The 15,412-nt window shown below is 33.4% G+C and overlaps 1 protein-coding gene across 1 annotated transcript in view; it reads left to right on the top strand.

The window, feature by feature from the left end:
• The window catches only part of DNAH7 (dynein axonemal heavy chain 7), a gene marked incomplete at both ends in the record, with an annotated part of 79,614 nt that overhangs the window by 15,587 nt on the left and 48,615 nt on the right, over window positions 1-15,412 (top strand). Inside the window, 6 exons of the mRNA XM_029084215.1 lie at window positions 3,190-3,414; window positions 4,776-4,922; window positions 5,523-6,208; window positions 8,578-8,764; window positions 13,477-13,670; window positions 14,722-14,920. Of these exons, the coding sequence (XP_028940048.1) occupies window positions 3,190-3,414; window positions 4,776-4,922; window positions 5,523-6,208; window positions 8,578-8,764; window positions 13,477-13,670; window positions 14,722-14,920 (1,638 nt within the window). The remainder of the gene's footprint in view (window positions 1-3,189; window positions 3,415-4,775; window positions 4,923-5,522; window positions 6,209-8,577; window positions 8,765-13,476; window positions 13,671-14,721; window positions 14,921-15,412) is intronic.

Genomic DNA, 15,412 nt, shown 5'->3' with positions numbered 1-15,412 from the left:
GGCCAGGTTGGATGAAGCTTTGAGCAACCTGATCTAGCGGAAGGTGTCCCTGCTGATGGCAGGGGGGTTGGAACTAGATGATCTTTAAGGTCCCTTCCAATCCAAACCATTCTATGAAGTCTTTTGTGCTAGTTGTCTTGTGGCAAACACCTTTAAAAAAGTTGTGAAACTTAAAGATGAGTTATGCATTTTTCTTTTATAAGTGTTCCTAATTTTGCTGACCTTTTCTGTGATGATAAGTGGCTGTCATTAGAAGATAGTTTTGGTAAAATAATGACACTTAATCTGTCCTTCAAGGTAAAGGTAACATCTTTTAAGAATGAGTGAGAAATTAACTGCCTTTCAAAAAAAAAATCATGCTATGGAGAGAGCATTTTGAAAATGGTTTTTTGGATATGTTTCCACTGCTATGTGATTTTGTTGCTGAATACTATGTATATCCCTCTTTTAAAAAACTCTTATGTCTCTACACTTTAAAAACTTGGAAACAGAATTTTCTAACCTGTTTAAAAATCTTTCAAAATGTTTGAGTGGATTTTGAATGCTTTCATTAAAAATGGAAAAATGCCAGACCTTTCAGTTAGTTTGCAAGAACAACTGAGTGACATTAAAGAAGATGGAAATTTACTAGATGAATTTCCCCAAAAACCTTTGTGTAACTGGTGGATGGGATCATGATTTATTAATCATATTAAACTGCAGCCAATGATGCAGTTCTTCCATTTGGATCTATATATCTTTGAGGGTTTTTTTTTTCAGCTGACAGCCATTCAGACAAAGTCTTTATATAAACTGAACTTAGAACAAGACCTTTGAATCTCTGAACGTCAGAGTATAAAACCAAGATTAATGAAACATATTCAATCACATTGCTCTCATTAAAAATATTAATAATAATATTAGTGAAAGCAAAAGGCTTCTTTAAAATTAATAACTAAAATTATTTAAAATATTGTTTATTTCATCTTTATTTAATCCTTTTTAAATTTCGATTTTTGTGGATGTTTTATTGTATACATAGTATGTTAGTACAGTAGTATGTGTATAATCTATAAATAAATATACATGTGTATGTATATTTATTTATACATTGCATGTATATGTATATATAGATTGTATTATATATAATATATATACACGTATATATACATATATATGTATATATGCATATACATGTAGATTGCATATGCATGTATATGTATATTTATTTATAGCATGCATGAGGTGCATGCTCAAAAATTTCTTGCTGATAAGATTGTATGATGAAGAAGGTTTGGAGACCACTGTTTTAGAGGAACATGCTAGCAAGTAGTGTGGCTGGCTGGAACTCTGTTGAGCCTGTTAGTAATACAGGTATTTAGTTAGTAATATAAGTATTACCTGGGAGTTTTTTTGCTGATTTTCAAGAAGCAATGCATTCGTATATAATGGCTTGGAATAAGTACATGGTTTTATTTCTATCTCCATCTAGCTAGTGTAAGCAGGTAACATTTCATTTTTGTAGTGTGTGCAACATGCCAGTAGAATTAAATTTAGACTGCATGTTCTTCAGGCTTCTCAACAGATAGTGTAGTCAAACAGTGAATATCTTTTCTTTCTTCTGAATTAAATTCAAGCAATCAAATTAGTGTGGAAGACTCAATGTACTAAACTAATCAAAGAGTTGAAACCTGAGATGTAGGAAACTTTAATGTATTTAATTCTTTGTAAAAAACCTTTAAAAAGCACTCATTGGCAAGTTGTATGAAGTAATTTTGCCTTTACATCCTTCGTTGCATGATCATTTAAAATTTAGCAGGTGTAGGGTTTGCAATTCTGTGAGTGTTAAATCCTATCCCCTCACTAATACCACTTCTGTAATCAAAACCCTGCTGTTTCTTCGATATATTCAGGCTTCAGTTCAGCAATGCACTTATATTCACACTTGAAATGTAACCTGTCTTAGTCTCTTGCTGTTCAACAAAGTTCTGATATAAGTGCCCAATATTAAATGCGTGTAATATAGCTGTGTGCTTAAAATTGAGTGCCTGAGTGGTTGGCCAAATTTGGGTCTGAATGATGTGAAGTTTGACAGAGGCTATAACTGGAGTACTTTTTTCAAGTAAAAAGTAAAATGTTTAGAAGTTGAAGTATGTTCTGTCTGAGAATATGGTGCCTTTAAAATGCATATGTTATGCTATAATTTTGTGTTGGAGAATAAACAAATTGCATGTAATCATGTGTAGCATGTAATATACCAGCATCGATCCCCTTCTAGTAGTTCTTCAATCTCATTGCTGAAGAGATGTATCAATCTTTGTTTCGGGTGTACTTTTAATAGCCACATATTCTCTACATCCATACTAAAGAATGTGTTCTGAAGCACAGAAACCGCTGCTAAAATAGCGGAAGCGTAGATTTACTGGACAATTTATTCCTACCTAAAAATGTTTCCAATCATATCACATTGTGTCAACATATTAAATTTTTCTATATTTCAGTTGATAGATATCAAGTAATAGTTACATATGCTGGTATACTATTGATCTGTCTAATTGGCCAACATTTTTACTAATACAGCTCATTTCTTGTTAAGAGGCTTTCAGAGTGCTTCATTATGGGTTAGTGTTTAAACTGGGCTGTGTTGCTGTTCTGTTAAGAGTACCATTCAGAACAAATGCTATGTGTATCAGTGCAGTTTACTGCCAGCTCTTGCGATCTGAAAGAACAATGTAATTTTTATTTTAATCATAATGAGTAGTACAGTGGCTGTCTTACTTATGTTCTTACTGCTAGGGAAGACCTAACCTTACATTGTCATCCAGTGCTTTCCTTTTATTCTTCTTTTATCTTGTAGTTATTTTACTAATTTTTCCTTGGTAGCACTGTGCTTTCTTTCCCAAATCTGCAACACAGGTTGTCTGCACTGGCTTCCATTAGTTCAAACCTTTGTGTATACAGCTTCACCCATTCTTTTGAGTTTTATTCAATAAAATGCCTGGTAAGGCAGTGGTATTAAAAAGTTATATGCTGTAAAAATGGCTAATTCTGTACCATTCCAAAGAAACACCTTTTCAGATAATGTATTACTATGCTATTTAATTTTCATAGTGAAAAATAAGCTTTAAAATTAAGGATTAACTACTTCAGGCATTATTTTGGTATTAAATTAGATGAGAAATGTCTTCCCTTTTAATTGCTGTTCCCTAGGCCTGTATGCAGAAAATGGAAACATGTGACATGCTTGAATTGGAGCAGAAATTAGTGAATGCTGTAAATTATGTTGCTTTCCTGATAGAATGTGTCAGCTTTTCACCAGCAGACATTCGACTGAACAGTAATGTTTTTCAATGGTATGCACGAATGCCAGATATCTTTGAAGAGCACAGAAAGATGATTGAAGAAAAAACAGATCAATTTCAAGATGGTCTTAAGGTTTGTAATGAAAATATTTTAAAAATCCTTGAGCTGCTAATTTTGAATGGCATATAGGAGATGAAATAATGGATGGAATAACCTAGGTTTTTTCCCCCCATATATTTTAAAAAGAAGTTTAGAGTAGAAGTTTTTGTAGTATTCTTGCTATTAACTAATTTTTGCCTTGTTTCCACTCATTTGTTTTTCACATATACACAAGTACTGCAAGACAAGCCACACCTCACATTTTGTGCTTTGAAAGCTCTTTGATAACAAAACTTCCAGCGATGTTGATGAAAGTTGTCTGTATGTGAAATAGTAAAATTCAGATAAATCTTTTAAAGACATGTACATAGATTGATTTATGCACATGTGCAGTCCCTTTCTATGATAGCACAAAAAAAATTCTGCATTAATTTGGAAGTGTGATTCTAGTGTTAGGATAATGTCAGATAAGGTAGTTTTATGAGATAAGTGCATCTTGATTCAGGTTTGGTTCATTTTTTAATCTCATACTTTACATGTATTCTATCTGTTAGAATTTTTCGTTATATTTACTAGGCTTTTACAGTAGTTTGTCATATCATCTGAGTGATGAAGTCTTTCCACAAGGATTGCTAAATACAAAGCTGCTGATCTGTTACAGTTACTGCCTGTATAGCTGTGTGCTTTGTTTTTTTTGTGCTCCTTAGTCTCATAATTTTGTCTTAGATCACACCTATTTTAAGATAGTGAGCTTCTGTGTTTATGCAGTACATTTAAAGAAGTAGCTTGTAAGCATTATTGTGTTGCAAATAAATGCGCAGCGTAGACTTTGTTATCTTGAAACTTGCTATTGCTTTGTATGGTTTGATGCTTGGTTTCAGATATTGACCACTACTGATAATCAGTGTGAAATATGTGTTGTGGAGTAGTATATATGAGGAAAAAGCTATCCTGGAACTGTGGGGCTTTAAAACAAGGCACACCTCTGTCTTGTGAAACTGTTGAGCTTTGTCTGTCATTTGATTAATTTAATCCAATAATCCTATTTTAATTTGAGATATACTAGGTATTTGAATTCAGCTTTTTATTATTAGCCTGCTGTGTCCATCACAGAAAACAGAAATTTCTATGTCCAACTGTATCCTATGACATAGAACCCAAAGTCACATCTGTCAGCCCAATAAGTCACTGCAGATAACAGTAGGATTCAGAGCAAATTCTGTAATTTGGGTGGAATAGATACTCGTGCAAATATGTTGGATGTACTGTATTTTCTGCAAGTATGAAGTGTCCTACTGTAATCAGAATAGTTATTCCTTCTTTTTACAGAAATTTATTGTGGGATTTTTTTTTGTGTGTGTAAATGAGTATATACTTGCTTGATGTTTAATTAGATACGCTGTGAACAATTTGTTGAGGATCTGAAAAGCTACTCTAAGGAGGCTGAAGAACTTAGCACATTTGGAGATATTCAGGAAGTCAACAGATACTTGAAGAAAGCTCAAGCGTTAAATACAAAATTGGATCTTGCTGCTGAAAAGGTACAGATTACAGTCTAAACTACTCCAATACTATGAATTGTAAATCTTAATATTTGTCGTATCAGAATCAACAGTTTGGTTACTTACACAGTTACTGAGATATGGCAAAATTATTCTTCAGCTGTGACATATTTTTACATTATTTGCAATTTAAATTGCAAATTTACTGAGCACAATAATTTGTTACTATGTCTTGAGTTTAACACAGCAGCATTTTATGTAGTGAAAGAGTGGATTAAACTTATGTAGGTTTGCATAGAGATTATACTTTTCTGTTCTTGGAAGTGGAATTCCTCATGCTTATTGTTACCTTCCATCTGTTAAAGCCTTCACGGTAGTGGAGATTATAGAGGAAAGGCCAGGTACCATTTTAAACCTCTAACTGTATTTCTCTGTTGACTAGCATGAATGATGAGCTGTTACTGTTAATGATTGCTTTAACTGCAGTCAATGGCAGCAATTACATAATAGACTGTTTTAGTAACTCAGAGTTTAATTTGAAGCTTGTTGAAGACACCAGAAAATCTCCCCAATCCTGGTGGTAAGGAACTGGTATCATGGACAGCTTTGGTATTTCACATCTCACTTATGTCTCAACAGATTGATCAGTTCAATTCAGAAGAAGAATCCTTTGGATTGCCAATATCTCAGTACCCTCAGCATAAAAACATCCGGAATACCCTTACTCCTTATCTTCGTCTCTATGATATGACTGTTGAATTCAACAGAAAATTTAAAGATTGGACAGAGGGATCATTTACAGAAGTGAATCCAGACAAAGTAGAGGTAGATGTAGGAAACTACTGGCATGGTCTGTATAAACTGGAAAAAACCTTCCACAATTCTCCAAATGCATTAGCAATAACCAGTCAGGTTAAATCAAAAGTAGAGGAATTCAGATGCCACATTCCTCTAATCCAGGTGATCTGCAATCCTGGTTTGCAAGAAAGGCACTGGGAAGAGATGTCAAAAATTGCTGGTTTACCACTATCTCCTTCTGAAGACTCAAATGTCTTGTCATATATTAACTTGCATCTTGAACCATTCCTAGAAAAGTTTGAGACCATCAGTGAAACAGCCAGCAAAGAGCATTCACTTGAGAAAGCTTTAACAAAAATGATTTCTGAATGGGATCAGATGGAGTTCACTCTTCTTGCCTATAGAGAAACAGGAACCTATATTTTGTCATCTGTAGATGATATTCAGATGTTATTGGATGACCACATTGTCAAAACCCAGACTATGAGAGGATCTCCATTTGTTAAGCATTATGAAAAGAGAATAAGGTAATTTCTTTTTCTAATAGAAAGTCACCAAGTAATGTTACCAAATAAGATTTTTTTTTCTGCTTAATCTAAAGCACGTGGACTTGAAATGCTTTTGCTTATTCTCCTTTTAGCAGTGAATTAATCTAACTTTAAATGACTAAGACTTTTGTCCCATGTCAACTACATGCTATTTAATCCCATGAAGATGATTTTTACTTTTAATTAGTGGTATGGGAAGTGCTAATGCATTGGAGAGGTTGCCGAACATGCTCTAGGACTCAAGGTACCAGATGCATTGTAACATTACCTTTGTTTTACCAGATAAAACATATCTGAGGTGTAGATGGAAAGGTTGTAGACTAAGAGAATGTAGTCTAAACTTTCTACCTAAATTATAAAGCTACTGAATCTTTTAGCTCTTAAACAATTAAAAATGTTAGGGCTTGTGAAAGGGAGATGAAGAAAATGAAAACAGGACAAATTTCAGGAAAGTGATGAAAGATTTTTTTTTTTTCCATAATGCAGAAAATTAAATTTCAAAACTTAGCATTGCATGTTAAAAATTCTATACTTCCATCTTTGAGCATAGATTTTAATCTGATTTTTGTCTCTTTCCTCAATAAATACTTTACTTGTTACTTAAATCCCTCAAACATAGCCACACTGTGGAAAACCAAAAATCTTTCATCTCAAGTTTGTCTGTAATTATCTAGCTATATAAGTACCTCCCAACTCCCATTAACCTGCAAAAATACTATTTCAAATTTCAGCACATACTCAATTTATATATTAATATGAGTACATACTTACATATGCATACATGTACATTCCAGTAAGTATTAATTCTCTAATTACTACTGTACTATAGCGTGAGAGTTCCTTCCTTATTAATGTAAAATGACAGGTTTTGCCTATTTAAAAAGACTTAAGCACAGCATGGTAATTTAATCAAGAGTTTTTTCATGACTGACAGCATTTGTAATAATACCAGGTATTGCTATTACTTCAGTCTTTGAGATTTAGGCAATTACACATTGGTTGCTTTCTCAGTAACCAACAAAGCATGTAGAATTCTGGATTGCTGCCAGAGATTATTCCAAATTTCTTGTCTAATTTTTTTTATATTTTTGGTGTAAGCAAATTAACTGACCTGCCTAACTTTCCTCTTGGAAAGCTGCATTTTTCTGTTTCTCTTGAAAGAAGCAAAATCACCAGAGATGAGGTAGCAATACCTAAAAGATGAAAGCAAGCAAAGCTGTCTGTTGTTTAGAATCTGTGATAGGTAAATTAATGAAGGAAGAAGTTAAATATGTTTTAGCATGTGTAATGTTACAACAGTTACTGCAGCCTATGTATGAGTGTCCTGTTGAGAAAATTATTGCTGTAGTTCATTTGTACAATATATATTTTAACAGCATGCACTTTTAGTAATAATTCTATATGTACTGTCCAGTGGTATGAGAGTTGTAAAAAATGATACTCCTTTTATACAGGAAAGAAGAATATATGTCCTTGTTATAGGAATATAAATAGCATTTTATTTTTATGTATTTTTTGCAAATTGCTCATGTCAGTGAATTAGGAATACAAATGACATAAGAGAACTGATAATATCACGTGTCTGATATTGGTAAGATAGTGAGATGTGTTAAATGGTGGTGTTAGTAATTTTAAATGATGCAGAAAAATTGAGGAGACTTAGAAAAAAATGATAAAGGAACTTGAATTTCTTCCTATCAAAATGAAAGACTGAATAGCTATTGAGTTATAATATTGTGTACCCATAATGGTGTGCAGTAATACTGAATGTCTCTTTATCAGACAAATGTGTTCAACATCCACGTTTGAAATTTGAAGTCAGAAATAAAATGTGATTTAACCATGGGACTATTTACTCTAGTACTTGAAATCTTTTAATTAAGATCACATGTCTTTTTAGGACAATGTCTACATATTTTTGGTTTAGTAGCTTAGGTTACTTTCATGTCTATCTTTTGCCATCTCAGTCTGTCTATCCTAGCAAACAGTTTGGTGTATGCCAGAAACCAGGTTACATATTCAGCTTGAAGTGAATTTGTCTACAGATACTATTACATGCTAAAGTGTGTGCTATGTTTATTCACTGATAATGTTAGTCTATTGGATTAACGTAGTTCATGAAATCCTACAATCAACCTTACAGATGATCCAGTGGCACAAATTATAATGTAAACTTTGTTATGTAGGATATCAGACCAGGTGAATTTGATAATCTGCTGAAAGCGTAAAACTTACACCTGTTGCAGTTGTTGCTGAATATGAAAATTCACAAAAAGGTCTTAGCAGTCTGTTGGAAATGTTTTACTGGCAGCATCAATTAATGCATTTGAACTAATACTATTTTATAGGGAATGGGAAGGAAAGCTGTTGTTGGTACAGGAGATCCTGGATGAATGGCTGAAGGTTCAGGCTACTTGGCTTTATTTGGAGCCAATTTTCAGTTCTCCTGACATCATGGCTCAGATGCCTGAGGAAAGTAGACGGTTCACTACAGTGGCTAAGACATGGAAAGACTTAATGAAATCAATTTTTCAGGTAAGTACTGCTATCTTAAGCATATAGTGTGAATTTGTACAAAAAAAAAAATGCTTCTGATAGCACAGTAGTCTATTTTCTGTTTCATTTTAGCCACCTTTCTTAGATTCTTTTAAAAATTATTTTGCAGAACTGTTTCACATAAAATCATAGAAACACTGATTGGGAGGGGCCACTGGAGGTCAGTTATTTTAACTTCTTTCTAAAGGCAGAACTTTTGCCAACACCACATCAGGTCAGCCACAGCTTTGTTTAGCCAAATTTCAAAAAATCTCCAAGGACAGGGATTTCTTGCAGATTACCTCCTGAGACTTTAGTGCTGTGGTACCTTCCTAGTGAATAATTTTTTGTTAATATCCAAGCTGAACCTGCCAAGCAAAGATTTGTGCCTGTTGCCCCTTGTTGCCTAGCTGGCACTTCTGAGAAGCTGGGTCTGTTTTTTTCAGTTGCTTTTCATGTAGTTGCTGGCTACAGTTAAATTCTACCTTAATTTCCGCTTCACCAAGCTGAACAAGTCCATCTCTCCCAACCTCTTCTCACAGGCTATGTGCCATTCTGGTGAGTAAAATTAAGCATACAAAACAAAGTAACATAGTAATTATGATCTTGGCACTGTAGGTCAATTGACATGAATCAGTGAAATTTTGCATTGATTGGTCCTTTTGAAAAATGCTATTTATTTACATATTGAATGGTAGAGATGCTTGTATAACTCTAAAATATTTAGGTATTTAACTTGCTTCAAAAGTTCTGTTGTGATCTGCTATAGATCAGTATGTAAAACAGTTGTCAGACACCATCATTGCACACATCTGGCATTTCAGAATGTTACTGTTTTACTAATCTGCTTCTTATTTGACCTTTTCCAGAAGTTAGCACTGTTATTAGAATCAATTGATAAGATTATGTGAATGCTCTTTGCTTCAGTAGTTAGATCTCAGCCTTGAATCAGGTTAGATTGCCTATATTTGCCAACCTAACTGGATGAACACTCCTACAGTCTCTTCTGCTGACTCTGCCGAGAGGACAGTGGCTTCTAGCAAAGAGGTGGCACTAGTAAGGGAAGACATAACATCTGAAACTGGCACAGCTGATTATTCAGCAGTTACATTATCAGTGGTCTGAACGCGTGCTAGTAAATTCTGTTCCTCAGGGAATATAACCAGTTACCTAGTAATTCTGGTAATCCTGTTATGTAATTCTAGCAATTCTAATAATGATTAGAGAAAACTGCATTCATTCTGAAAAAGTTCCCTAATATCAAAGACATTTCTAGAAGAATGTTGCATTTTATTTTTATATTTGTAACTGAGCTTACTAAACTATTCAACAGACTTGAGGATATTTATGAGGTCCACAGTTTTCCAGGGCAGGGATATAGGATTGCCATTTGAAGGAAAAAATTAGAAACTTTGTTTTCATCCGTCTCATGCCTTTGCAGAACTTTCAGAGATCCATTATGTCATTAGGACAGATGCTAAGATCTTCACTCAGTCTATGCCAGAATAGAAGTTTAGCAATCTAACATTAATTTTGGCTAAACACGTAGACGTTATTTTCCAGAAGATGGCACTCTTTTTCCACAAATGCAATGTTTAAGTTTCATGGCTTGAAAGATTGCTCTTCCCCAGTCTATGAGTTGTTTTTCTTGAAGTATAAAGCTAACTTGAGTCTGTTCATGCTTTTTTGCATTTATATGCTATTGTATTATAAAATTGCTGTGTATTATAAAATTGCTTTATTTGCTTAGCTTTTCATCATAAATTTGAATAATAATATATTATTCCTTCATCTTAAATATCTAATTTAAGCAATGTGCATTAATGAGGGTTAAATTACTTAGTGTTTTAGTTTCTACTTCCCATAAATTTTAAAAAAATACAGAATATGGAAACTTTTCTGTCTGTGGGGAAGAAAGCAACCTGTGAAATTTTAACGATTATATTTAGAAAGTAGAGTTAGTGATGGTCTCTTAACAGGGTACTCAAACTATTTTTATACACCTGATTTATACTATGTTCTTGATAGATTTTTCCCTTCATTGACATTGACAGTGTCACTGACAAAATAAATTACGCTGATGTTTTGAATGGCTAAGAACGATGGCATTCCTTTTTTTATTTCTTTATTCCTTGGCAGAACTGTAAATAGGAAATCTATGTTGAAGTAGAATTTTTTTTTTTCCTGGCTTTTTCTCATTTGAAAGGAGAAACAAGCAGGAAGGATCCCATTTATAAAACTGGCAAGCTTTGATTTGCTTTACCAGTTGCACTTACTCTATTTACTGATGATAAATATGCTAAGAAAGGGAACAAAAACTGTGTTCACAATGTATAGTTATACAGTTCTTTGTGGATTAAAAACTTTTATAGAACCAATTATGAACTATGTTCGTATGCTGGCAGCTTAATTTTCCATGTATAGATGAAAAGTATATGTAGTTACTGAGTTTGTTCTGGTTTAGTATGATTAAAGAGGCAAATAACAAGGTAAATGTACTTCATGTACAAAGGAACACTATGATAATTGTATCAGGAAGGTGCACCCCATGAAGATCAATTAGGTAAACATACAATTCTGTTTTTTTTTCAGATTGGTAGTACATGTGTAACATCAGCAGGGAATTGAACCAAAACTGAATGCATGTTGCAAATAATTTCAAAATGTTACGAGTTTTTGAACTGAAATTAAACTTGGAATTTATTATTAAATTCTCCAAACTGAAACTGAAGCTGAACAGCAGTCAGGTTGCTGGGTCAAATCTGCATTGTCACCTTGTGAGGGATTTGTTTCTTACAGATACCTTTTGCACCTTCTGGGCTTTGCACAGCAGTCTAGCTTGTGTCTCCTCATCTGTCCCTTGCAACATGAGTTACCCATGCTTCCGTTCTGTGAGACTGTATTGTTCTGCAAACCCTATCAGGGGCTTTTCTGAGTGGGACATTCTGTATTTGTAATGGACTCTGACAAAACTATTCCTAGTGGAAAATAGTCTGGGCATATATTTGATTTCTCCTGTCCGTTATTGGAGTATTCGTTTGTTCCTCTTGGCAGTGCTTAAACCCCTCATTACACTGAATAATCTGAAATTCTCTCTACCAATCTCTTTGGTGTTTCTTATGGTTGGATATACCTATGTCTTTTTACATTTTAATCCTGGATATGTGTTCTATGCTGTGTGCTTACAGGTGCAGATTCACTGGGCAGAGCAGAGGGGACCTAAAGGTTGACTAACGTTTCTATTTAGCTCTGTTTTCTTCTCACCTGTGGCCATTCTGGCCCCATGCACATTCCATCAAAATGCAGTCTGATTAGAGGTAGAGGAGAAGCTATGGCAGAAGCTGTGTTCTCAGACTTTGGGAAGTGGAGCAGGAGATTGTGATTAATAACTCTTCATTTCCTTGCCATGACTTTGTCATTGTAGAACATTATGTACTACAGCACGAGTGGGTTTGAATCAGTTCACGATATAACAAGTCAGTTAATGTACTGGCACGGGCCTGAACTAGAACTAAACTAGAATAAATTCAGTCACAGATGAACCCAAGCCTAAACTAGAACTGAGTAGAAGCACTTGCTTGGTTTGAATTCCTCAGTCATAAATCTGCAGAATTTCCTACTTCTCAATGTGTTTCTCATTTTGATCCCAAAACCCCATACTTGTTGAACAAGATTAAAAAACGTAATGATGATTAGGCTATATATTAATCATAATAAGACATATTAAATGCTAGAATCTGATGTTCAGACAACTGTATTTTTTAAACCTGCTTATCTTGACAACCTTTAGATCTTTTGCAAAATCTTTTACATTTTTTATTAATTGAGATAAGTTTCATCTTAGCATTAGCTTTTCTAAGCATTAACATTCATTTATTTTGAGAGGTTAATTTAGAAAGTGCTAGAAAGAATTTTGAAAGCACTATATACCTTAATATATATTTTGTCATCTACACAGTGTGTAAATATAAGAAACCTAGTGTTTGTCCAATAGTATATCTTGACAGATGTTATTCAGATGCTGTTGTAAAAATAGAAATACAATTTTTTACATTTTTAAAGCAAGTATGACTTCTCATTTTTGTTAGCAAAAAATTTTAAATGTGTATTGAAATAGTAAACGTATTAGGATCAGAGAATATCTTTTTTTAGATCACATTACTAGTTAGTGTTAGTACTGAAGCGTCAGTGTTGCCTACATACAACTTTGCTGTCTCAATACTTATAATCTCGTATATATATATTTATATATTTTATACGGAAGGAAAGATTGGTTTTTTGCATTAAACACCAGTAGATTATTACGACTTAAAATGTGTGATGGCCTGGTTGTCATGAAAATACACTTCTAAAATTCCATCAAAATGTCTTAATTGTTCATGTTCCTTACTTACACAATCCAATTCAATAGCCCCTGTAAATTGATGTTGCTCTGACAGAATGATGCATGTTGTGCTGTGTGATGAATCGATCCTGTTTTGTAAATTATTTTCAAATAGTTAATATTTTGAAAAATTTACTTTAATGCGAAATACATAACTACTTTTCCAGTGAACCTTAGCAATGAAGAAAGTAAGTAAATTCTAAACCCGACAATGGTTTGAGTAAAGCAGAATTTGAAATAAAAATTCATTTTGCTTAAGAATTAGTGCTATGTGGTGATTTAATTAAGAAGCCATTAACATTTTTATCTGGAATAATTTCTTTTCCAGGACAAGCATGTGCTGACAGTAGCAATAATAGACAAGATGTTGGAAAAACTCAGGAAGTGTAATGAATTTCTGGAGCTAATTCTCAAGGGACTTAATGAATACCTAGAGAAGAAGCGCCTGTTTTTCCCCAGATTCTTTTTTTTATCTAATGATGAACTTCTTGAGATACTTTCAGAGACCAAAGATCCTACTCGGTATGGTAATATTTAATAGATGTATTTGTGACTCACAGTGCATGCAGATAGTCTTGTCATATTGTTTCTCTGAGTCCAGAACTCTTTTTTTTCTCACTGACAGATATGGTATTAAGTATCTACTTGGTTAGAATTTATGATAGGTGAATGCAGAGTAATTTTTAATATGGGTAATTAGATTCAGTTCTGTTTTGTAAACTAGTAACTCCTCCATACACTGGTTTTCACAATAATCAGAAGCCCATATAGTAATTCATGTTGAAATTAACATACCAGATTTTTTCCTGGTAGAAAATTGAATATCATATGGAACCTGTGGACTGCTGACTTGAGTTTTACCTTTTTAGTGGCAGTCCTAATTAAAGTATTTAGTATTTTTTTTGCTGTATTTTAACACTCTCTGAGATTTCTACTCCCCAACCTCATTCAGGATTAAACTGCAAAAAGTCCTTCTTATACTGAGTGGAATTAATTCTATGAAGATTACTGCAAAAGCGATCTTGTTAAGCCATATAGCCTTTGCTATAAGCAGAGGAACTGGGATTTGATTCCCAATATGCAGACTTGATAGCATGCAGTCAATGCAATGCAAGGCCATGAAAAATAAGAACAAAAATGAAAAATAAAATGGCAGCTTGGTCACAGAGAAATATTCATATAGTGCAATAAACAAGGCAAGAGATCTTGTTAGGAATAAAATCTTAAAGGTTTCCTTTCTTATTTATTACAGGCTATTGTGTTAAGGTTGTACTTGTTTGCTTTACTCAAGTTCCTTAATGTTTACTATAGTTTGCTGGAAAGGTATAAATAATATAATTTTATGTACTGTAAGTGGAGTAGCAGTTAAAGAGAGAAGAAAGTAGCAGTTAAAAAAGGGGATAGTACACAAGAATTATTGTTGAACATAAACTTTTTTTTTAACAAGCTTAAAATGATCTTTTAAGTAAATTGTTTAGAAATATATATATATATATATTTTAAAATTAGATCCTCAGCAGTATTGTCAAGAAAAAAGTGTCAGAAGCTGTTTAATACTAGTTTTGTTTTTTAGAGTACAACCTCACTTGAAAAAGTGTTTTGAAGGAATTGCAAGAGTGGAATTTACTGATGTATTAGATATTACACACATTAAAAGTAGTGAAGGAGAGACTGTGGAACTCATAGAGACAATCTCGACATCAAAGTCTAGAGGTCAAGTTGAAAAATGGCTTGTTGAACTGGAGGCAGCTATGCTGAAGTCTGTCCACAAGGTAAAAAGTCCTAAACCTCTTATTTTCTAGGCTCATGTCATTCAGCTTTGATTTCTTTAATAATCATTAACGTGTACTGGAACAACTTTTTATTCTTTGCACGTAGCATGAACATTAAAATGATGAGTTTGGCCTATAAAGGTTACATGACTTTTTAAATTTTTTTTTAATTTTTTTTTTTTAGTTCTGGTGTCAATTTCTGGTTGTAAAATTCTCTAAAATTATTTAAAATTAAATAGTAGAGAAAAAAAAGTTTATGCCAAGGATTCTTTTGCCAGATATTACTCTACACTTGATGTGGTATTAAGGGACATGTTTAAACTGAAAGATTGAACATGTTTGGTTTTTTCAATGTTCCTCTTAATTATACCTTAATCAAGACCCTTAACTCTTCTTTTCAGGTTGTATCATTCTAGTCTTTTCAGTGTCTCATCAGTGTGTTGTATATTTAGCTACCTCTGCCGCCTCCTTTTTTGTGGTCCTTTTCAATGT

The sequence above is a fragment of the Antrostomus carolinensis genome, unplaced genomic scaffold (genome assembly GCF_000700745.2).
Source record: "Antrostomus carolinensis isolate BGI_N321 unplaced genomic scaffold, ASM70074v2 scaffold16760, whole genome shotgun sequence".
Lineage (NCBI taxonomy): Eukaryota > Metazoa > Chordata > Aves > Caprimulgiformes > Caprimulgidae > Antrostomus > Antrostomus carolinensis.
Note: the sequence above shows the minus strand (reverse complement) of the source record. Positions and strands in the feature narration are given on the sequence as shown.